This window comes from Boleophthalmus pectinirostris, unplaced genomic scaffold, assembly GCF_026225935.1.
Source record: "Boleophthalmus pectinirostris isolate CB_2022bp ecotype Guang Dong unplaced genomic scaffold, ASM2622593v1 HiC_scaffold_4, whole genome shotgun sequence".
Taxonomy (NCBI): domain Eukaryota; kingdom Metazoa; phylum Chordata; class Actinopteri; order Gobiiformes; family Gobiidae; genus Boleophthalmus; species Boleophthalmus pectinirostris.
In genome coordinates this window covers 18,252,318-18,276,022 of record NW_026571353.1, presented here as the reverse complement: position 1 = coordinate 18,276,022, position 23,705 = coordinate 18,252,318, and the positions used below count along the sequence as shown (strand labels likewise).

The following is a 23,705-nucleotide window of genomic DNA, read 5'->3' as shown; positions in this document are numbered from 1 at the left end:
TAAATCTGCTTTGTACAAATTTATTTTATGATAAAGTAGTATTAAATATAAAAAAATGAATTGTGTTAAAGACATACTTCAGCCATATTGTGTGCAAACTGTTCATTTTGATGAATGTGACAATAAGGGTCTGGTTTCTTTCTGGCTATTGTTCAGTCTATAGTTCAAACTTGGGAAGACAGGGTTCCCTTCCAGACCTCAGGTTTCACTCACTCATTCAGCCACCATCATTCATTCATATACAGGTTTAACTACGTCACAGCTCACGCTTCAAACACTGGCTAACAGTTTCTGAACAGAGACAATGTAAAAAAGTGGTAGGAAATGTGTACACACTTCCCTAATACATATCTTACAAGTTTATAGTTTCATGTGAAGGTTAACTTGGTCATATACAGACTTGAAAGTAGCCAATGGGAAAACTAAGAACACATTGCCACCAAGTGGTACAACTAAGTAGGTCACCCAATATGTTCATTTGCAAACCAGCCGAAAGAAAGCACTTGTTTTTTGTATACCAAAAACACTAGTCAGCTATAATAAAATAAATATTATTTTACTTAATATAATGTAGTCTAATGACTTCAAACCAAAAAACAGACAGTAAAGAAAAATCCCCTTGTCTCATGTAGGGTTGATTCAAACACGATTATGGAAAAAGATATAAAGACGAATTGCGCAACAATGATCACCATAGAGAGTATAGACAAACAACCGCAAACACAGAGAATATCAAAACTGCACTAATGCAAACCATTGTCCTATACTCCCATTGTAGTGATCTCAAGAAGAGACAGAAAAGCTGGTGAAAAAAGTGAAAGATTGAGAAAGATGTCAGGCATAGTAAGGCACAAGCACGGTGCAAAGAAAGTCCAGATTCTAAGACACAGGGTGAAAGGTCCAAGATCACTGATGGTGGTGTGTGCGGTCATCAGGGCGTTTGATATGAATTCGCCGAACTCTTTCAATACGTTCTCGCTCTTCATCTTCATCCAAATGATGGGATCTCCCTGCAGCTCCACCTGTTGCTTCCAAAAGGGCATTATCGGGACCCCTTCCATCATGGGACTCATACAGAAGGATGTTAAGGGTCTCCTCATATATTCTAGCCTCTGGAAACTCAACCTGATAGAAACAGAGAGCAGCTTTGAATGATAATATATACAAAATTGCATTATGACACGTGGAATGGGAATACGGTATTTACCTTTGTTTGTTTCTTTTCTGTAGCATAGACAATAGAAGTACAACAGATTTCAGCAATTTTCCGACCCTGGCCATAAAATGACCAGCAGCAGATCTCATCCCCAATGACATCTTTAATGAACAGTACCCGACCATTGAACCTCAGAGACAGCTTGTCAAACAACTCTATATTCTTTAACATGTTGTCGTCTGAATTGCTGAGATATCAAAGAGAGAGAGGTTTTCTGAGAACAAAATTTCAAATCTCCATTATGTTTAAATCAGCGGCAAAATAACTCACCTGGTATATGAGTATTTGTTGTTGCTTCTATTATACAGCAGTTTGACAGTAGGCTGCACAAAGATATAATTTTAATAACCACAGTTCAATCAAATAATACAAAACATCAAGATATTGTTACTATTCTCTTACCTTATTTGATGTGGCAATAAGTCTTTGCTCTTCTTTAGAAGAGGTCATCAGTGGCACTTTACAAAGAGGTTCATATGTTTCTTTGTTCTAATGGAAGAGTATTCATCATTAGAATGGTTAAATAAAGATGCAATGCTACAATTGATAGAAGCAGACCTGTAATGCAGCTGTACATTCGTCAGCCAGGCCCTGTACGAGATAGTACTTCGCCTCAGCAAGAAGCTCTTCTGTCTCTCGACGACTGTCTGGAAGTGGCACAGCCCCATCTCTAAGGTAGTTCAAGATTGTGCCAAAATGCTTACCACAGCGATCAATCAATATCCAGCCTACGATCAACAACACTGTAAGAACCTGCTTTAGTTTCAAAAGATCACATGCCATCACATGTAACCAACCTTCACTATCAGTAAGGACTTCCATCCTGCCACTGAACATAGCCTTCAGCATAGTGTCCTGTTTAGTTAGTGTCTGCATGGTAGTGTAGTACAGGGCACCCCCCACATTAAGCTTCACATATTTGGAACTGGGACTGGAGCCTTTAAAGGACGTGGTCCGAGTTGTAGCTGCTGGCACTGCCGCGCTCACCACACTCTCACCTGACATCTCTTCCTAAAAATGTTAAAAAAAAAAAAAAAAAAGAGAGAGAAAAGAAAATAAGATAAATAAACTCTTAAAATTCTTTTTGAAAAAGTGGCGCAACAATTAATATGGCTACGGAGGGCCAAATATATCAGGAGATAAATCTCTGAAGAGTACTCCCCAAAAACAGTAATGCTATTAAAAAAAAAAAAAAAAAAAAAAAAAAAAAGCATACAATTGATACCAAAAACAGTAAAGAAAAATAGTATTTTAGTGATTTTTATGCTAGCCTGACAAAAAAAAAAGAAGAAAAGTTCAACCATGCTATGACACTTGCTTAATAAAGAAAGAGTTCCAACTGTTGACAGGAATACATTACAGCAAAACATTTAATGATAACAATCACCCGTAATATAATCAATATTCACCATAGAAGCCACAGCAATCCTCGAATTTGTATCTTGCTAACGCTAGTCAGCTAATTCGGCTAACACCCACTTCCTTCTGACCTCGGGCTGCGCAGTTATGAAAATGACGTCAAGTCAAAGGCATTAAAGTGATACTACAGTGTTTGTCCGCAAAATATAGATTAGGTTTTCATGTTTAAATGAAAGCAGTGACACTAGAAACTAACGTCAGACTGCTCAAAAATAACAGCGTTAAAGCTGTGATCAAATAAAGAGAAACACTGGCCTTTCCACACATTTCCGCTTGGGATGTGTAACCGTGAAAACAGTCCCCCTCTGACCCTCCCAAAACGGGTTATTGCCTTGTCAATTTAAGCAAAAGGTACACTATTAGCTTAAGCGGCAGAATGATATTGGCAATCGCGCAAAAATAAAAACAATAGCTACTACGTTTAGAATCTGCGACTCGATCCGGAAACATTTGATGCGACACAAGGGATTAATGGCTGTAGTCAGTTAAACAAGACGAAGCATTTTGGCATTGTTTACGTTTCATTACGGTGGATTGTCTGCGCGTTAATTACGGTAATCATCAATGACCGAATACTAAACGCCAGGGAATTAATTAGAGTCTACAATTGGATTTGAAAATCAATCTTGATGTTGTAGCAATCCTAGTAACGATTAACTGGACCACCTCCGTTTGCTAACTCTCAGTCTGTTTACTGCATCTTGCGACCTTAGCTCTAAAATGACAAGTTGTCATTCATCTGTGATATGACTTGCACTTGCAAGAAATGTGAAGACCACCAGATGAATAAAAAGCTATAGTAAAGGGTGAGCCCCTAGGCTCAAAGAACATTTTATTTGGGAAAACACTAAATGTAAGTAGACCTTTACTGAAATGTTTACATGTGGTGAAAGTTAATTTGTACTATTTTGACTCTACGGATTTACTGTGATTACAAAACAGTGCAGTTATACAGTTTTATTATTTTCCAGGGGGCACAATGTTTACTGTTCCTCAAAGTTCCAAATCTGAGTTTCTGGATAAGGCCAGACAAGCCAGGGAGGAGAGGAAAGGGCAGAAGGAAAAGGAGAAAGCAGCAACCACTATTCAAGCTGTTGTCAGAGGTTTTCTCTGTCGCTCCAAGCTCCAAAAGGAAATAAGGTGATAACAATTAGACATTTAAGTGTTAATCAGCTAACCATGGTAAAATGATTTCCTACTTATCATTTTATGTTTTTTTGTTTGTTTGTTTTTTATTAGGAAAGAGATTGATGACTATTTTGAAAACTCTGAGGCGACCACATCGAAAAGAAATGCACTTTCTATTTTTAAAATTACCCGTAAATTATTATTCGTGTACCGTCAAGAGGACAAGCATGTGAGTCAACTTAAATATTTATTTTGTGCAAGAGCCAAGACTTTACATTCCTTTAAATAATAGACAGAGACATTTACATGAATTACTACTTTTTATATAGAGATTTGAGAAACTGTGCCGTGCTATTCTTGCCAGTATGGAGGTTGAAAATGAGTCTAAAGTAAGTACATTTATCAGTTTCACTGTTGAGGTATCAAACACTGTCTAATCAATTGAAATTACATTCAGTGCAATTATGCATGTTCCATTTACAGGTTTGGTATGTGTCTTTGGCACTTTCTAAAGACCTCACTATTGCCTGGCTAAAACAGATAAAGGATGTATTGTGGACTGCTTGTGTCTTGCTAAAAAAATTAAAGGTGTGTTCATATGCATAAGGAAACAATATTCCATATTACCATATTATGTCAAACTAATAGTCCTTTTTAACTTGCAGCCCGACATACTTCAGGACAATAAAATCATAACCTTGTATCTCACCATGCTGGTGACTTTCACTGACACTTCTACTTGGCGAATAGTCAGAGGAAAAGGTAAATTCCACATTACTTAACTATACCAATGCCAAGAGATGCCACGATGCCATTGTTCACTGTTATTTTTAGGTGAAGCTCTAAGACCTGCTCTAACAAGAATCTGTGAAAATATTATGGGGCATCTCAACCAAAAAGGGTTCTATTCAGTATTACAGGTTAGATATACATATAGTAATGTATTAAGCTGTAGTAAGCAATACACTTATACTCAAGTGCATTTCAATATACATTTTTTGTCCTTTAGATTTTACTGACCAATGGCTTAGCTCGTTCAAGGCCATCTCTCTCTAAAGGAACTCTAACTGCAGTCTTCACCCTGGCGTTGAGGTCAGTAAGCATAAATGTTATTGATGGAGGATGGAGATTTTATGTTCAACTTCTTTATTTTTCTGTTTTTAGACCAGTTCTTGCTGCACATTTTTCTGATAACCTACTGAGATCATTCCTATTGCACATTATGTCAGTACCAGCAGTTGTGCACCACCTCAATGTCCTCACGCCAGAGGTATGTGTTGAAATCACACCTATGTATGGTTATTTCATTTGTTGTACAATATAGATTATATGTAGATCTAAAAATTCTGTTATTTTACAGTGTATGGCAACCATTCAGACACACGACCTTCTACGGAAATTTATCTTGTTTCTCAGCCGGGAAGAACAGTGCTCAGATATATGTGTGTGTTTAGAGGGAAGTCACACCCTCTGCTTACTAGGTATTGCACATTAAAGAACATTTGATATAATGTTATAATGTACTTGTATGCTGATACTTCATGTTTTACTTTTCAAGGAAATCTCATTCATTTGGGATACTATAATGAGAAAGTCCTAGAAGAAGAGGCAGGTCACTTTGTGAAGGATCTGACTGACATGTTGTCATACTGTCAGAGATATGTCTCTCAAAAGAAGTCTAACCTCACTCACTGGCACCCTGTCCTGGGCTGGTTCTCCCAAAGTGTTGACTATGGGTATGAGTAAAAAATACTGGGAGTTTATTGTAGTTACATGTACTCACATACACATATTTCTATTTCACATATCTTTTTTTAGTTTGAATGAGTCAATGCCACTGGTGACAAAACAACTTCAAAACCTGTGGGGTGTTTCAGTTATACGGACGCTCTTCAGTGATGTGCTTTCAAAAAAACTGGAGAGCCAAGAACCCAATCCTCCTCCACCCCAATCACCCCAACCAAGCACATCACAAAACAATCTACCAGTTAAAAGTGAGTCAACATTCAACAATCAACATTCAATATTACAATTTTAAATATAATTTGACATTATAATTGTGTTTCCATGTTTATGTTCAGACCTCTTCAAACGAGCTTTTCAGAAGTCAGCCTCTGTACGAAATATCTTGAAGCCTGTTGGAGGAAAGCGTGTTGATTCTGCAGAAGTTCAGAAAGTGTGCAGTATTTGTGTGCTCTACCAGACTGCACTGTCTACGCTAACACAGATACGGCTTCAGATACTCACAGGTCTGTCTGTTAAAGGCACAACTCCAAATGCAATATATAGCATGAATTCATTTAAAGTGGTTTTCCTCAGGTCTAACACATCTGGATGACCTTCTGCCTAAGCTATGGGCCTTTATTTGTGAGCTTGGTCCGCAAGGTGGTCTCAAACTATTCATGGAGTGTCTAAATAATGATACAGAGGAGTCCAAACAGCTTCTGGCCATGCTGATGCTTTTCTGTGACTGCTCACGACACCTTATCACGTAATTCTCTTGTTAAAATAGATTTTAAATTAATTAAAGTATGTTTAATAATGCATATTTTCTGCTGCAGTATTTTGGATGACATTGAGGTATATGAAGAACAAACATCTTTTAAGATTGAGGAACTCCTCACCATTTCCTCGTTTCTGAACACATTTGTCTTTAAGATGATATGGGATGGCATTTTAGGTAAATATGTTTCTTTGTACAACATAGCCTTGTCCCAAATTTCTAATTTTTGCATCTTACTCTTTATATTTGCTGTAGAAAATGCAAAAGGAGAAAAACTGGAGTTATTTCACAGTGTCCATGGCTGGTTAATGGTGCTTTATGAGCGGGACTGCAGAAGAAGATTCACACCCGATGACCACTGGTTGCGCAAGTAATACAGCTTTTCACAACATCAGTAGCATCCATTGAGAACAAACTCATTACACATCTTTTTACATAGGGATTTGAAGCCTAGTTTGTTATTCCAAGAACTGGAGAAAGGGAAGAAGAGAGCCCAACTTTTATTGCAGTACATACCGCATGTAATTCCTCATAAAAATGTAAGTTTCCTTTCTTGTGATATTCTTAGTATCACTTTAACAACAAAAAAACTAAACTAACTGGGTTTTGTTTTTGTCATTGAAGAGAGTGCTTCTGTTTAGAAATATTGTGACAAAAGAAAAAGAAACATTAGGATTGGTAGAGACAAGTTCTGCATCACCACATGTCACTCATATAACTATTCGTCGCTCAAGGATGTTAGAGGTATGAATAATTACATCTACTTACAATTTTTTTTGTTTTGGTTACTTTTTTCAGCTGTAATTCTTCTTATTGTAGGATGGCTATGACCAGCTGCGTAGATTGCCTGTCAATTCTATTAAAGGAGTAATTCGAGTGAAGTTTGTAAATGACCTGGGAGTAGACGAGGCTGGAATAGACCAGGATGGTGTATTTAAAGAGTTTCTAGAAGAGATTATTAAGAAAGTGTTCAATCCTGCTCTAAACCTCTTCAAGGTCAGTTCAGTAAATAATATCCATCCAATCTATTACTCTAATGAATAACCACTTTTGAAAACTGTATTTTTATAGACAACAAGTGGAAACGAACGACTTTATCCTTCTCCCACATCGTACATTCATGAAAACCATCTGCAGTTGTTTGAGTTTGTTGGAAAGATGCTTGGGAAGGCAGTGTATGAGGTAAAGTAAGCTTGACTGGCAAAAAAAATAATTTATGCTATGTTCTCATAATACATTTTTTGTGCATGAAGGGAATCGTAGTTGATGTCCCCTTTGCCTCCTTTTTTCTGAGCCAAGTCTTGGGTCACCATCACAGCTCCTTCTACAGCTCTATTGATGAGCTGCCATCACTGGACTCTGAGTTTTACAAAAACCTTACATCAATAAAGGTAAGTTGTGTTAGAAACAGTGTTGCTGCATCTGCTCAGGGCTTCAAAATGTTTTATGTTTATTTTTCTAGCGTTATGATGGAGATGTGGGGGATCTAGGACTTACACTGTCTTATGATGAGGATGTGATGGGGCAGGTAAAAATATATAGCAGAATATAACCTTAAATCTAACAATGAAACACATTATTTGAATGTTATTTCATCTTTCAGCTGGTTTGCCATGAATTAATACCTGGAGGAAAAACAATGCCAGTCACCAATGAGAATAAGTTAGTAATATGTTCATGTTATGATCAGTAACTCTGTGCTATTTTATAAATATGTTAGGATACTATTGTTAATTGTTTATTTTCATTATAGGATCAGCTATATCCACCTAATGGCTCACTTCCGAATGCACACACAGATTAAACACCAAACAATTGCCTTCATCCGTGGCTTCCGCAGTATCATAAATCCTGAGTGGCTGCATATGTTTTCCACACCCGAAGTCCAGCGCCTCATCTCAGGAGACAATGCTGAGATTGATCTAGATGACCTCAAGTATGTTTTTAATGCTTGTAAAATTACACATTGTAAGTAAACATTAGTGCTCCTATGAATTTCTATCTTTTTAGGAAACACACAGTGTACTATGGAGGGTTTCACAGCAGCCATCGTGTAATTATCTGGCTCTGGGACATTCTGTCAAGTGACTTCAGTGCAGAGGAGAGGGCCATGTTCCTCAAAGTAATCAATTTTATGTAACATAAACTTAATTAATTAGTCAAGATGATTTTTGTTTCGGCAAAAAAAATTCAGATTTTTTTTTTTTTGTAGTTCGTCACTAGTTGTTCAAGGCCGCCACTTCTTGGGTTTGCCTACCTCAAACCACCATTTTCCATCCGCTGTGTAGAGGTTTCAGATGATCAGGTAAGCATGTGCTCAGTCACATAACACCATCTAATTGCGTAACCAAATTGTTTAGTGCAATATTGATCTTTGTGTGTAGGACACTGGAGACACACTGGGCAGTGTCCTTAGAGGTTTTTTCACTATTCGCAAGAAGGAACCTGGTGGTCGACTTCCTACTTCATCAACATGCTTCAACTTGCTCAAGCTGCCCAATTACAGCAAAAAGAGCATTTTACGTGATAAACTGAGATATGCCATAAGCATGAACACAGGCTTTGAGCTTTCCTGACTCTTTAGCACACAACCTGTCTGCATAGGAGGGTGGTCACAAGCAGCCGCGCTGCACTGGTCAGAAAAAAATGAAACCACAGACAGGTTTCAATGGATGGATCTCAACATCTAAGGCCCTTCAGCCCGCTGTAAAGTGTTGTTTTGGCAGCACAATCAATTTTTTGGGATCTCTCTTCTTCCACTCCGAAAATGTAATATCTGTTGATTAAATTGTGAAAGACCATGGCTGAATCTGTTTCTCAGGCCTAACAAAATCATTCTTGGGTGTAACACTCCATTTCAAGTGAAGCAATACAGATGCAAGCTAATATATACATGATTCACTCATGCTGGTGATGCATTGTTAATATACTTAAAAGGTTGGATCCCATCACCCAGGACTTTTTTTAACCTGATACTGAATAGATCTTACAATGTTAGACTAAAGCTGATGCATCATTATGTCTGTGTATTTAGGAGTAGTTCCTCAAAAACACTGTCCTATTGCATTATTTTTAATTTCAATCTCGCACCATTTTACATCCTGAAAAATATGTAGGTCGGGGTTTGACCATTGGTTTAGAAGTTGACTTTAGCTAGTTTTAGTGGTTTGATAAATGTGTATGATGTCATAGATATAGAAAGATTTTATATATATATATATATATATATATATATATATATATATATATATATATATATATATATATATATATATATATATATCTTTCTGTATCTATATAGATATAGATAAAACATTTTCTCATTTGTATCTGCAGACACAACTTTGCTTTGTGTGGTAAACCTTTAATCATAACAATACCTAATAGTGTTTATATGTATCTAGAGAAACTTCCACTTTTATGAAGTGCTGAGTGCCTCATGTATTAAACCAACCTATCATGTTTGACTGTAACACATGTTAATGTATACTGGAAGCAAGCCATAGCAATGGGTAAATGTATACATGTACACTTATTATTACTAAAACATTTAAAAAACAACCAACCACTGTACCACTCAACCACAAGGGAGGGCTGTGCTCTGGAAGTTTTAAGCCATGTGGAAAATCGTAAGAGGCCACAACCTCAAACATGATGTCATGGGATTGGTTTTTGAACCAAAGGCTTGATAAGATTTTTCTTAAAATGACATTGTTGCACAAGTGTCTGCTTCGTTTCACTTGTGAAATGTTTTAAGAGGGGGGATGTGAACATATTAGCCTAGAAGCAACAAGGTTCAAAGCTGTTTGGAAGGGACTTTGCTAAAAGGCGTAAATATAATGCTAGAAATTTAACTCTTTTAACAAGTGATTTTATTATGCAAAATGATTTTACTCTTTCGAGAAACTTGTTGTGTTTCTAACCTCAAATATCCTTTACCACTAACTCATGTGGTGTAACTACATCTTACTTTGCCACTAAAAGATAAGCCTGAAGGAACTTTTGTCTTAAAAAATACATGTCTAAGATGAAGATGTGCTGATGAAACATACCTCAGAAATGTGTGTTTTGTGATGAGGTTTCTCATCAGTAATCAATGATGTCAAGCCTAGACAACATTTTAATGTACCAGTTGACTGCTAATGCTGACTTTGAATTTCCATTCTTTTAGTACAAAATAAAAGTTACTCTGGAATTCTGCAATTTTGTGGTTGTTTGTGTTTGTCTGTTACTTCATTTGTACCAAGCAGCTAGAACCCTCAGATCTAGCTGGAGATTGAAGAAAATTTCTCACTTCAGATTAGCATGAGGATTACGATTTGAGTGTGTATTGTTTTCAGTGTGTGCTTTCTGATCCATTTCATTAAAGAGAAGCTACTTTTAGAGAAACACCATGAGCAGTCCACCAAGCCCATCTCCGTCCCACTGGTTCAAAGGATTAAGAAGGTATGGTTTATATTTTATAATACTAAGAAGACAATGCTAAATACATAATAAAGATATGTTTGGTCAGTTATCATAAGATACAGAAACTCATAAAGTCATGAATGTAATGTCTTAATTGTGGCCTTCTGTAGTAAATTTATTGGGTTATTCTCAAATGTTTAAATGGTCACCATCACTTGATTGGCTGCTGTTGAAATTTTCAGTATCCCCTTTACGTCTAGGATTAAGCCTGTGTGTCACTGAACAGTTCAGAAAGGCCTCATTCTGTGTTTTTTGATTGAGAGAAATGAGTGTGAAATTTTAAGTTTGTCATACTTATCAGAGAAATGGGCATTTAAAGTGTAGAAGGTATTTAGGCCTACTCTTTGGAAAAATGAAAGCTATTTGTGGAACACTGTATTGCTGTTTTAAGACTCTGAGGACATATCCATTGGAGTGTGTGGATCTGCTCAAAAGGGCCAGAACTGCTTTTAAGGCTGGGCACACCCTGAAGGAGAACTCACGTCTGGCTCAGCTAGGGGCAGTTGTCTGAATGTTGGAAGAACATGAATGGGACTTTGTACAAGTCCTTGGAAAGGACCTACATAAAGTAGAATACATTTATTATTAAATTAAAAGATATGATATCTGGTATTAAACCAAACACTGAACTTGCATAAATGCATTCTGCCGCTTCGGGACAAAACCATTAATTGTGTTGGTCTTAAGTAGATTAAAATGTAAAACAATTTCTATTTTTGACTGTTTGACTTTGATACGTTTAGTTAGTTTCATTTTTATTATTTATTCAAGTCCACAACACTGGATGACCGTTACATGGTCAGCGAGCCCCTCGGGGTGGTATTCATTGTGGAAGGCTGGTGCAGTCCTGTCCAAATGTGTCTAGTGCATTGACTGCATTTGGTCAGGCCATAGCAGCAGGTGCAGCAAAACCATGAATTGTATAAATGTACAGCAATTGTTTGGCCTAATTTAGACATGTCAGACTCAGGCCCGGGGGCCAAATTTGGCCCGCAATATAATTATATTGGCCCACGAGATCATATCAAATATGTATTAGAGCTGGTCCGCCTTCTACAGATAGACTATAGAGACATATTTGTTCAAAATTTTGTTATTATTTTATATTATGCTTGTTCTAGATTCAATGTTTAAGCAAAACTATTATTAAATATTTATTTTAATAAGAAAAGGTTTAACATTACATATCCGGAAAGAAGAAAAAACATGCAGATGTTGTTGAAAATTTTCAATAAATATTTAGTTTGGCCCACGACTTAGTCCCAGTTTTTAATTTTGGCCCTGAATTTGAGTTTGACACCCCTGGTCTAATTAGTTTTGTTCATTCAGGAAACTGTGCGATCATAAATCCATCAGAGTACACTGTTAACACAGCTGAACTCCTTCATCATCTAATTCCTTTGCATTTGGACAATGTAAGTAAAAACACTGTAACAGAAGCTCCAAATTGTAATCTAATACATAATGTTGTTTTCAAGGAATGTTTCCATATGATTCTTGCCCTAAAAAATGATTTACCAGACATTGTGAAATTTCAGTTTAATCATGTCTTCTTGACAGGTAAAATCAGAAAAGAAATCATCATGCATCATTCATAATTATTTTTTTATTTTTATATTAATAACTTAACAGATAAACACATCAATAAATAATAGGAGCCCGTGAAGATGGGAACAGAATAGCTCAAGCCGCAGCCCGCACACTCACATCTGTTTCCATGGTTTTGGCAAGCAAGAATCTATGTTATGTGGAATAGCACTGGGACATTGTCACCACGGCACAGAGCATTGCCTGGGCGATAGTGGCCCCACACCACATTTCAAGGTTCAACTAGTGCAGGCTATTATGTGCTGCCTTATTTAAAACACAACATAATAATATTCATTGTTGTACATTTGGCAGCACCAACTATTTTGACAGATGTAGTGAACATGGATCTAATCGTGCAGCAGGATGTGTTTGGCCCAGTGCTCCCACTTCTCACTGTGCAAAATGTAGATGAAGCAATAACCTTTACAAACAAGCAACAGAAACTGCTGTGTGTTTATGCTTACTCCAACAACAGCAAAGTAAAATAATCTGCTTAAATTACTTAAAAAAGCACAGTAATGTGTGATAGTTAATATTAAAAATGTATTAACTATCATGAAAAGGACACATTTCAAAACATATAATAACCAATAAAACGACATAACACATGTATAAACGGTGCAAATTTTGGTTAATATTTGTATCTGCTGCAGGCCATCTCACAAATGATGAATGAGGCCTCTAGTGGAAGCCTTTGCTTTAATGACTGTGTCCTGCAGAGTCTCATGGTGACTCTTCCATTTGGTGGAGTGGGTAAGTAAGCGTACAACTCTTTTGATCCTTTTTTTATTCAAATAAATTGCTATGGTTTTTACTCAAACACTGAAATGGTACCAGTGGAACAGGTTCCCATCATGGACGCTACAGCTTTGATACATTTTCACATAAGAAATCATGCCTGTCTACGATCTGAGTGTGCCACCTATCTGCGCTACCCACCATATGAGGAGCGCACTTTGCCTCTAATGGCACGGGCCAGTACTCTGTCCCAGAAAAGTCAGGGCTGGTGCCAGTTCCTGTGAATGAAGATGATGGCAATATGATATTTGTAACATTATAAATGTTTTAAAAGTTATAGCAATAAAATATTACGGTCATACTATGCAATAAGGTATTCTTTATAATAACACACATAACCATATATTTGTGATATCAGGAGAAACATCTATGGGATATTTATAACTAAGTCAAAAGAAGCAGAAAGTAATACAAAAGTCTTACCCTTTTGGTTATTGAGGCCTCTTATAAATGTTTTCCCTTTTCCCTTCTTTCATTGCAGCATATCTGGCTACAGTGAAAAGGTAGTCACTCAGTCTAAATAAAAATAAATACATATACACTGGATATTAATGTATTGAGGAAATTATGTTCGTCTTGTAAGATATATTTTACTTACCGATTTAAAAACATGGCAACATCTGGATCTGCCTCCCCAGACCGCACAATAGGCACTACACTGCATCAAAATATCAAACAGTTAAAACAATACGAGAGACTCAATAAAAAAAAAAAAAATCAAGAACAGCCTACCTGCGTTCTGCTCTTCGACATATGGTCCGTGCTAAATGCAGAGCTGCACTGCTCTTTCCTCCAGACTGTGAAGCAATAATGTATTACAATAAGAAAAATGTTTGGCATCACATTTTCCTAGTAAATGCCTTACAGTAAGTACCTTACAGGTAAAATAAAATTTGTCAGTGGCGGAAGTTCTTCTGTAAATTTATCTATCCAGTTTTCTAAGTCTGTAGTTGATGAATTGTTAAACTGTGTTCTTTCTGAAGTAAAAAATACCAATATTTAACATACAAATGTAATGCTTAACAACACGTACTTTGAAGAAAAAACTGTGTTCTCACTTATGTGAATTTCTCTCGCTGATGATTGAGGTGTGGCAATGTTAGAGCCCACATCTTGTAAAATGCACTGTATCTGTTCAAAATATCAAAATTATGTTAGATACAGTTTGTGTCAGAAATGTGTTGATGTGTGCAAACAGAAACGTCACCTTGTCAAGCTGGTCTGTGAATGTATGACCTTTTTCAAGACAATATTCTCTGGCCAAACTGTAAGGTAATATCAAATTGTAACGTAACATCAATTCTAACTTTATTGTTTTAAATGAAAAAAGAAATTACCCTATAACTGATGAAAGTTCATCTGTATTTCCCAAAGCTTCAAAGATTTGGTTTTCCTTTGGTCTCCTTTCTCCTGTAAAAGTGCTGGAGAACCCTTTAAAACAGAATGAAAATTTATTATTACTGGTATTGTTCCACACCATTCTAACATTGTGAGTCTGATTACCTTTATCTCCAGTTTTAGTGTAAATTTTGGGTATTCTGTTGTTCTCCTCACTGGTGTAACTTATGAAAATAATTTGATTAGGTTAATTTACAGTCACTCGTGAATATGAGCATTAGCCTCTCTACCACAGTTAGTCTAAACTACAGACTACAATCTATGATTTAAACAAACCAAAACCAAATAGGGTCATTCCATGCCATTTCAACAAATGGCCCACACACTTCGATCTCAAAGAATTTGGAAAAAATACCAAATAGTCCCTTACTATCATGTACCAACCCTGTGAAATTTTAGTGATTTTCGATCATTACTTTATAAGTTACAGCTCAGCTTATGAGGAGAGTATGTGTCAATTTACAGGCCCAAAATCGTGTAATTTTTTCTCAGACATTTTCACAGGTCGATATCTCCTTAAGTATCACATATAGAGGGCTGAAATTTTGTAGGCTTGTAATCCTCTACTCTGTGTTCAAAAAACATCTATCAAAAGTTTGGTTTCTCAACTCATTGTCATTTTATATGAACTTAAAAAAGAAAAGTTTTTTTTTAGCCCCTTTTTAAACCTACTTGTAGGTGTAGGAGACCCTTACATTTTTTTTGACAATCAAGATATGTACTAGGACTGTAAAAAAAAAAAATAAAAATCACCAAATGTTGAAAATTTGAAATAAGTTATGTGTAAGGGTCCTGTTAAAAACAAGAAAACGTAACATGGTCCGATATTCACATGTAATTTATGGCATGTGGGTAGTGATACAATTTTTTTAAAATAATTTTAGTTTGAAAGACCAGAAAAAGACCTTTCATATGGTACCAAACATATGTATTTTATGAAGCTCCTTCAATTTTTAATTGTATCTTGAACATTCGCATTTTTGAGGTTTCTGTCATAGTGCAAGACACAATGACACGAGTATACAATGACCATGTTCTATGTTTTATTCCAGCAGCTAAGGTCACTAAACATTTAAAGACTGAATCAAATGGTTTGATAATCATTTTGATGTGACATGGTATCTGACAAGGCAACAAGTTATCTGACGTCCAAGAAAACAGCTGTAGTTTATTCTCATATTAAAGAAACAATCAAGTCATGTTCAACAATATGATATTGTCTTCCGTTAGTTGTGGACGGCACATTGATGTTCAAGACTATGCAAACTTTACAGTAGATTTAGGTGCGCAACTCAAACATCCGGAAGTAGCCAAGAAGTAAGAACACAGTTCCCTATCATGTTCGGATCGCCTGAGCAGGTAAAGAAAATCTTATGGAGCCTTAAATGGAAAGTGCTAAGGTTGTCTGTTTAAGGGAAATTGCAGGATTTGTGAGAATTTATTGCATACAAAAAATCATATTCATCTTTATTCTGGGGTGGACCTATATAGTTCCAACTCCACATTTGTTTTGAAGGTGTTTTTTTAAATTTTTTTTATTTTAAGGAGAGCCAATACATGTTTGGAACACCATGGGACCAAGAGCCTACTCCCAAGAAATAAATGAAGTACACAGTGCCCGATACAAGTTACAAAGCCTCACCACAGTCAACATGGTCAACTGAACCATCTAAAACCAGTCCACCAGGAATGAAAAAGCCACCACAGGTTGAGGAGAATTCTGGTGGTCAAGCTTGTGGAGACTGTCCATGCTGCCGTGACCTCGGCCAGAAAATCCAAAAGCTTCGGGACCAACTGCAGGTATATGAAGATGTGCCTAGCGATACTGCTGACAAATAAGACATGCATGTTCTGTGTTCTGTGTTTTTAGATATCTTGTAAGACATCCTGTTGATTTCTTCATGTTTGGGAGCTTTAGCTGCTGGAATAAAACATAGTACATGGTCACTGTATACTTGTGTCATTGTGTCAAATGCGAATGTTCAAGATACAATTAAAAATAGAAGGAGCTTCATAAAATACATGTTTGGTACCATATGAAAGGTCTTTTTCTAGTCTTTTAAACAAAAAATATTAATTTTTTTTTTTTATCACTACCCACATGCCATAAATTATGTGAAAATCGGACAATATTACCTTTTCTTGTTTTTAACAGGACCCTCACACATAACCTATTTCAAATTTTCAACATTTGGTGATTTTTTTTAACAGTCCTAGTACATATCTTGATTCTCAAAAAAATTTAAGGGTCTCTAACACATACAAGTAGGTTTAAACAGGGGCTAAAAATGGTACGCCACGGAAATTAACAAGTTTTTTTTTTTTCATTTTTAAGTTCATATAAAATGACAATGAGTTGAGAAACCAAACTTTCGATCGATGTTATTTGAACATAGAGTAGAGGAGTATAAGCCTACAAAATTTCAGTCCTCTATGTGTGATACTTATGGAGATATCGACCTGTGAAAACGTCTGAGAAATTTTTTTTGCGATTTTAGGCCTGTAAACTGACACATATTCTCCTCACTAAAGGAGCTGTAACTTGAAAACTATTGATCGAAAATGACTAAAATTTCACAGGATTGGTACATGATGGTAAGGGACCAGCTGGTATTTTTTTCAATTAAAAAAAAAAAAAAACATGATGCGTGAGATTTTCTGGAAAGTTTCTGAAATGGCGTGGAATGACCCAATGACAATCGTACCTTCTCTTTGAAAATACCACCCTGCAGCTTCGGTGAGCGGTCATAATCATTGTTATTCCGAGGCGAACATGACCAGGTCTTATTAAAAATGTCATGACAATGAACATGGAACTATAATAATGATAACGAAGAAGCTAACAGTTAGCTCTGTTAGCATAAGCAACTTGACACAAATGAGATCCTGTAGTGTGTGGGCGTTTCTTTAGTATGGTACGATTGGTTGTGTGATGTGAAACAGCGGAGCGGTGATTGGACAGGGCAGTAAAGACGTCGCTATCCTTTTCGCTGATTGGATGTTGGAAAAACGAGGCAATCACCATCCCATTTCCGAGTATTTTGGAGAGCTTTTTTTTTTTTTTTTTTTCACGCGACAGAGGCACAAATGAGTATCAAAGTAATGTGGATGTTTCTTTGGAGTGATTTCAGATCAGGTCTGGCCTTAGACTGAATTTTTACGGATAATGTACGGACTGTTTTGAAGTATTTGCCGTTGAAGCTTCAGGAGATTAACGTGAGCTAAAAGAAGCTAGTAGTTATTGCTAATAATACAACCCGTTCAAGACCAAATCACCTTTTCAGAAACATTGCTGTAATGCATGTAAAGGAGTGCATCCTGTCTGCTCCAGGGAAGGCGATACTACATGGGGAGCATGCTGTTGTGCACGGAAAGGTACCACTCTTTAAAGCAATGTTTACAATGTTAGAAAACGTAAATTGTCTAAATTATAATACATTGTGTTTCAAGGTGGCCATTGCCGTCAGTTTGAATCTGAGAACATATTTACGATTAAAAGCTACCAATAATGGTAAAGTTCACATCAAATTCCCCAATATCAACACCTTCCTCTGTTGGGATCTGACAGAACTAAAGCTACTGGTTCCTGATCCTAGTGGTGAGAGACACATTAATATTAATAATTACATATTCTCAGTGTACCTCTGCTCTCTCACTGAACTGTGTTGGCAGGCTTCAGGTCTTTTGATTGTTGTTTAGAAGTCAAAGTGTCTTCAACAAATTATTTTATTTGTTTGTATTGCAGGTAAAAAGGAGGAAGGCAAACTCCTGAATCTTGAATTAGTAAAGTGTCTGCGGGAGTTTGTCGGAGTAACTAATGGAAACTTGGACACATCAAATATGGCTACTCTGGCATTCCTTTACAGCTATATATCCATCTTTGGGACAGGGTAAGGGCATATCAGTGCACACTTCACTTCAGCTATCTAGCATAAAAAGAAAAGAAAAAAATAAATAAATTTTGAGAAAGAACAAATACGTTGTATTGATGTTTAACAAGAAAGTGTATTGTCATCTTGATATTTTTAAAGAATGGTTTATTTAAGTGTTTTGAGTACAGTTGTTCTAAATTTTTAACTTTTTAACCTAGACTAATTCACTCTGTATATGTCTTCTTTTTGTTCTTGTAGTGAACTGCCCAGCTTAACAGTGACTGTGTGGTCTGAACTTCCCACTGGGGCAGGACTAGGATCCAGTGCAGCCTTCTCTGTTTGTTTGGCTGCAGCCCTGCTCTGTGCAAGTGGTGCAATCACTGCACCCCTCAGAGAATTAGAACACACTGCTAGGTAAGGTAATACAGAATGGTTTCTGCTGTTCAAAGAGTGAGGTGTAATGAGGTGATAATTTGGTGTTGTAGATTGTGATATGACAATATAAAATCAAATAATGATTTAATTTTGAGGCAGTCTACCTGTGCGGGTACTTTCCCATCCACTCTCTCTATCAAGTCACTATAGATAATTCCCATGAAAATTCCTTAAATGAAAAGGAACAGAAAAAAGGAGAGAGCAAGCTGTAAATCTTCGCTTACAGTTCATCTGTTACAGGTGGTGTCAGGAGGATCTAGAGCTAATCAATAGTTGGGCGTTTAAAGGGGAGATGATAATTCATGGCAATCCCTCAGGAGTTGACAATGCTGTTGGAACATGGGGTGAGTTGGCCTCCCTAAAAATAAAACAAAAATGTTAGAACAAAACATTTCATAATTTTAAGACTTCTTCCTTTTTCTTTATAGGTGGGATGTTGAGATTTCTCTCAGGGAAAATTATACCACTAAGCAGGTACACATTATGGCATTATACAACTGTGTGTGTACTTTTTATTACTTTTCATTTCTCTAAATGTATTTTTCACAGAGTACCACTATTAAGAATCCTACTGACTAACACCAGAGTGCCTCGTAGCACTAAAGTACTTGTGGCTGGAGTGAAGGACAAAATTAATAAGGTGCAACTGTTTCTTCTTTTCGCATATGTGCTTTGTATTTAATTATATATATATATATATATATACACACACACACACACACACACACACACACACACACACACACACACACACACACACACACATACACACGTGTGTGTGTGTGTGTGTATATATATATATATATATAAAAATAGTGGTGTTAACAGACACTAGTGCTTATCAAAGTCTTTTCTCATAAATTATTCAAATTAAACTGTTAGTGTTGTTTTTGTGAGCTGTATCTTTGTACAGATCAACAACTGTATATGATGTTTGTGGCACTGAAATTGTTTCCAAAGTAAACAAAATGAATCACACATATTTATACTCTATTTAATCAATTAATTTACTCAAGTACCCCACATAATCTAACCCACATAAGGGATTTTGCAGTATTATGTGCAAATGAGATAAAATAATGCCATTGTTTTATTAAGTTATTTATCATTATTCTATTGATTCAGTTACATTTTATTTTTTTGCTCTATAACAGTTTCCTACAATTATGACTCCTGTGCTTGACTCGGTGGATGCCATTTCCTGCACTTGTGAGAAAGTGCTTTCAGAAATGACCCATGAGCCAATTACCGGAGAGCACTACAACATTCTTGAGGTAGGAAGTTAATTTAATTCGGAACCTAATTTATCCTACACTTACTTATGTTACAGATAAAATGTTCTCAAAATACATGTTCTATACAAGTTTTCCTTTTATGTACTTTTCAGTACTTATGTGCTTTAACCTATACTTTCTTTAGGAGCTCATTGACATAAATCAACACCACCTCAATGTCATGGGGGTGGGACATCCGACTTTAGACACATTATGTCAGGTCACACTGGCCAGAGGACTCCACAGTAAACTCACTGGAGCAGGAGGAGGAGGCTGTGGCATCACTCTTCTCAGGCCTGGTAAGCTCATTAAGTACTATATTAAAGGACAGGACACTTCTGATTTCTTAAAGATTTAAACTGTTTAGTATATGTGTTTTGTATGTAAGTATTGGTCCTTGCTTCATGTAAGAGCTACTTTTACGAAACGGAAAAGGCAGAGAGCTACTTCTGCTAAATGTAAAAAAAATTGTCAATGTAATGCTGACAGCTAGCCTTACATGGGGTACAGTTAGATGCCTATCAAACAATAAATATCCATTTGTTGCAGATATTAGCTAGGTATTAAATTTTAATGGGCATGAGAGTAATCAAATGTATTTGTAATATTGTTTTACTTTTTGAAAGCAGATTTCCAATTGTTTAAATTTAACTTACAGAAATGCTAACAGTTGTGGGAATGCAACTGGATGATTGGAATTAAACAAGTGTGTCTGAGGAAATGACAATAAGACAATATGCATTAAATATTATGTCTTGTATTCTTTTTTCTGCAGAAACCAGTGCTTCTGTTGTCCAGGGCACAGTGCAAGATCTTAGAGACTGTGGATTTGATTGCTGGGAAACAAGCATTGGTGGTCCAGGCATTCAGCAGCACTCACCACATGCAGTTAAGGATGACATTTTAGAGATTTTAAACCAATAGTGACCTAAATATTTAACCTTTTTCTATTTAATCTACTTGTTTACTACTCTGACTGCCACTTAAGGACTACTACAGTGGTCACATGGATGCAGTCGATACTTTATTAATAATGAATTAATATTACATTACCTTATTACCTTATATTATTAGTATTACCTATTTCTAAGGCCAGATTTTTGTGACTTGTGCATAAAAACACAAATGTATGTAATTTTTGAGTTTGTCAATTCTGAAAAAATATTTTAAAACCTAGTGTATGTAATAAAAGTGGTAAAATAAATGCTTGTTCATGTTTAATTAACAAGGCAAAGGAGGACATGGTTGTTTGCCTTCTGTAATGCATGTTTTGGCCAATAGATGGCTGCAGAGGTACATATACAATTGCCAAAGAAGTTTAAAAAGTTTATTATTAACTCAAGTAATTGATTTGTTCACATTAGCTAAACTATTTTATGTTCTAGGAATTGTTATAATTATTATCTAAAGGTATGAGACATGAAGCCTTTGAGGGAAATGCTGTGTACTTCAGTTGTGTTTTTTCAGTTTGCGCAAGTCATCCATTAAATTATATGTTTATTATTAACTTCACTGGAGAATTTAGGTATTTATACTAGTAACATAAGTGTTGTTGTGCTAACAGAGGATGAGGACAAAGGGACAACAGGACTGAGTGGCCTCTCGAGAGCCTCTGGATTAGTGGCAGTGAAATATGAATCATGTACCAGCATCTCTCCATGAGTCACAAATTAGTGCTGACACTTACACAACAGCCTTCTCCACCTCATCATCCTAAAAGCATTGCAACATAGAACAAATGAAATGTCCAAATCAAAAATCTTAAACTGAGGAAAATATCATTGCAAGAATTAATTTTTTATATTTGTATCAAATGCTGTGAAGACTAAGGAGTTCAAATCTCATAGAAAAAAAGCACATTTGTCACCCTCCCTTTTATTTCGCCCAGCATCCGCCTCTGTCGTCTTGAATTGTGTCATCTTTATGTCAGGGCAGCCCCCCGTCAGCATGCCACACACTCGCCCCTAACCCCTGCTGGAATTTAATTACCACTGTGCTTTTCAATTGAAATGGCATTGACAAGGGTGGACAAGAGGGACACCACGGGGCCCGCCTCTCTCTTTCCTCGCTCGGTTTACCCCTGGGAGGCACAGATGTTTTTTTTGTTTTTTTTTATCAATGTCAGTGCCTGCTTCTTTCTGCTCTGATGAATAGAAACCACCGTGGCTCAGAGATTATTTCAGATAAAAGAGGGAGTTAGGGAAGGGGTCAAGAATGGAGGGGGAGAGTCAAAATTAGAGAGGTTTAGTAAAAAGTGTCTCAGAAGGATGACTTTCAGATAGTTTGACATAAATTAGTGGAGTTAGAGGAGTAGTGGAGTATGCCATTCAGGCATATTATTATGACCACTGACAATGAATTTCATAAATTATCCTCTTATAGCCTTTATTTAAGTGTGTGGCACATTGTAAGAGAAATATTTTATTCTCCTACAGCTGTTGTGCTAGAAGTATGACAAATTGCACGTTTTGAGAACACTGCAGCTCTTATAGGTGCTACTGGTCTCCAGTGGTCAGTCAGTGTCTAACAAAAGTGGTCCATGTATCATGATATGACATATCTAATGACCATTAATAATATGTATGATATTGTACCAAAGCAGTATAACATTTCAAATTTGCTGATTGGCCTCTGGGATTTTCTTCATAGTTTCTCAGTTAAATGGTGAATGCTTGTCAGGAGCTAAAATAAAAATAAAATGAATAAAAAAGAATTTGCTTGAGCTGGACAAGATATCACGTTTTGGATGTCCCCTGGTTCACTGCCTGTGTATAACGAAACAATATTTGCTATGTGTATGTCATCTGTTGCTGTGTGTACGTATTATCTGGCTTTATCAGCTGTGACAGCGGCAATGTCAGCCTCATGAGCTCCTCTTGGCCTTGATGGGTCTGATCCTCTTGGGGGTATTTGCCCTTTCATTGTGTGGTATAGTGCATGAATCGAGGGGCAAGGGTCAGATTAACACAGTAGACCAAGGAAGTTAAGGCGCTGAAGAAAAGTTGAATTGTTCTCTCAGTCTACACCTTCCACAGTGTTCTTTTTCACTATTTGAAATACTGAACCTTTACCCCTGACAATCCTATACTCTATTGTAGACAATTTTTGTATCAGATTATTTGAACTGGATTTGTTTTTTAACCAAGTATTTATTTTGTTTGAATTATGAAATTTAATGTAATCATAATCATAATGTAGCTACAGCTCTATACATTCCTCATTATCTGCTGCTCTGTTGTTGCTGAGCACTTTTTTTTATGTATTTCTTCCTCGAGTGAATAATGATGTGTCCTATTTTAGGAGGATATCTTAGGTTGAAATAGCCACAAATGTAATTGCAAAGTTTGTGTCAGTGTCTATTTTGAATTTGTGTATTTAGCCCATTTGAATCAAAGTCTTCCTTATCTGTGTTAAGGATTATCCTTATTTCAGTGGCTTTAAATTCGATTAAATATGAACAAGCTTCTTCAATTTATTTACAGTGTGAACATGTGTATTACCCAGGCTTTTAATAATTATGGCAAGAAATGAATGTAAGCTCTGTAATCCGCAGCATAGGGTTTATTTTTCACACATATAAACTGGCAGTGTGATGCATGCAGTGC

The 23,705-nt window shown here is 36.4% G+C and overlaps 5 protein-coding genes across 6 annotated transcripts; 3 read left to right on the top strand and 2 right to left on the bottom strand.

Moving 5' to 3' along the window:
* Positions 1-4: 4 nt before the first annotated feature.
* Positions 5-2,901, bottom strand: kctd10 (potassium channel tetramerization domain containing 10). Its single transcript, XM_020920926.2, has 7 exons — positions 2,626-2,901; positions 2,014-2,227; positions 1,775-1,944; positions 1,619-1,705; positions 1,487-1,539; positions 1,208-1,403; positions 5-1,125 (listed from the first exon to the last, which is right to left on the bottom strand). The coding sequence occupies exons 1-7, from the start codon at positions 2,626-2,628 to the stop codon at positions 907-909; spliced, it is 942 nt and encodes a 313-aa protein (XP_020776585.1). The 5' UTR covers positions 2,629-2,901; the 3' UTR covers positions 5-906.
* A 17-nt stretch (positions 2,902-2,918) lies between these two features.
* On the top strand, positions 2,919-9,075 carry ube3b (ubiquitin protein ligase E3B). Its single transcript, XM_055161356.1, has 28 exons — positions 2,919-3,189; positions 3,349-3,488; positions 3,607-3,775; positions 3,875-3,992; positions 4,093-4,152; positions 4,247-4,351; positions 4,429-4,525; positions 4,598-4,683; positions 4,773-4,855; positions 4,928-5,033; positions 5,124-5,244; positions 5,322-5,499; positions 5,582-5,757; positions 5,845-6,012; positions 6,083-6,254; positions 6,325-6,443; positions 6,522-6,636; positions 6,706-6,805; positions 6,891-7,010; positions 7,086-7,262; positions 7,338-7,448; positions 7,520-7,657; positions 7,729-7,794; positions 7,870-7,928; positions 8,020-8,202; positions 8,277-8,388; positions 8,479-8,571; positions 8,651-9,075. The coding sequence occupies exons 3-28, from the start codon at positions 3,615-3,617 to the stop codon at positions 8,840-8,842; spliced, it is 3,216 nt and encodes a 1,071-aa protein (XP_055017331.1). The 5' UTR covers positions 2,919-3,189; positions 3,349-3,488; positions 3,607-3,614; the 3' UTR covers positions 8,843-9,075.
* Positions 9,076-11,085: 2,010 nt separating this feature from the next.
* On the top strand, positions 11,086-13,345 carry aldh3b2 (aldehyde dehydrogenase 3 family, member B2). Its single transcript, XM_055161921.1, is given in 9 exon segments — positions 11,086-11,301; positions 11,505-11,597; positions 12,026-12,148; positions 12,212-12,293; positions 12,389-12,550; positions 12,636-12,802; positions 12,977-13,080; positions 13,161-13,223; positions 13,225-13,345. Coding segments are annotated over 9 exon segments (1,131 nt in total).
* On the bottom strand, positions 12,320-17,421 carry mmab (metabolism of cobalamin associated B). Of its 2 annotated transcripts, none has more exons than XM_020920927.2 (10): positions 17,225-17,421; positions 14,625-14,683; positions 14,459-14,552; positions 14,329-14,386; positions 14,180-14,252; positions 14,001-14,098; positions 13,854-13,918; positions 13,720-13,779; positions 13,545-13,637; positions 12,320-13,339 (listed from the first exon to the last, which is right to left on the bottom strand). In XM_020920927.2, the coding sequence occupies exons 1-9, from the start codon at positions 17,329-17,331 to the stop codon at positions 13,553-13,555; spliced, it is 699 nt and encodes a 232-aa protein (XP_020776586.1). In that variant the 5' UTR covers positions 17,332-17,421; the 3' UTR covers positions 12,320-13,339; positions 13,545-13,552. The 2 variants fall into 2 exon arrangements, with proteins under 2 accessions (XP_020776586.1, XP_020776587.1); XM_020920928.2 differs by having other exon boundaries at positions 13,545-13,611.
* A 140-nt stretch (positions 17,422-17,561) lies between these two features.
* On the top strand, positions 17,562-21,304 carry mvk (mevalonate kinase). The gene is made up of 11 exons (XM_055161741.1): positions 17,562-17,735; positions 17,804-17,894; positions 17,970-18,117; positions 18,265-18,409; positions 18,650-18,805; positions 19,067-19,170; positions 19,255-19,300; positions 19,376-19,466; positions 19,981-20,100; positions 20,246-20,399; positions 20,876-21,304. Exons 2-11 carry the CDS (start codon positions 17,817-17,819, stop codon positions 21,022-21,024), a joined length of 1,191 nt encoding a protein of 396 aa, XP_055017716.1. The 5' UTR covers positions 17,562-17,735; positions 17,804-17,816; the 3' UTR covers positions 21,025-21,304.
* The last annotated feature ends 2,401 nt before the right edge of the window (positions 21,305-23,705 follow it).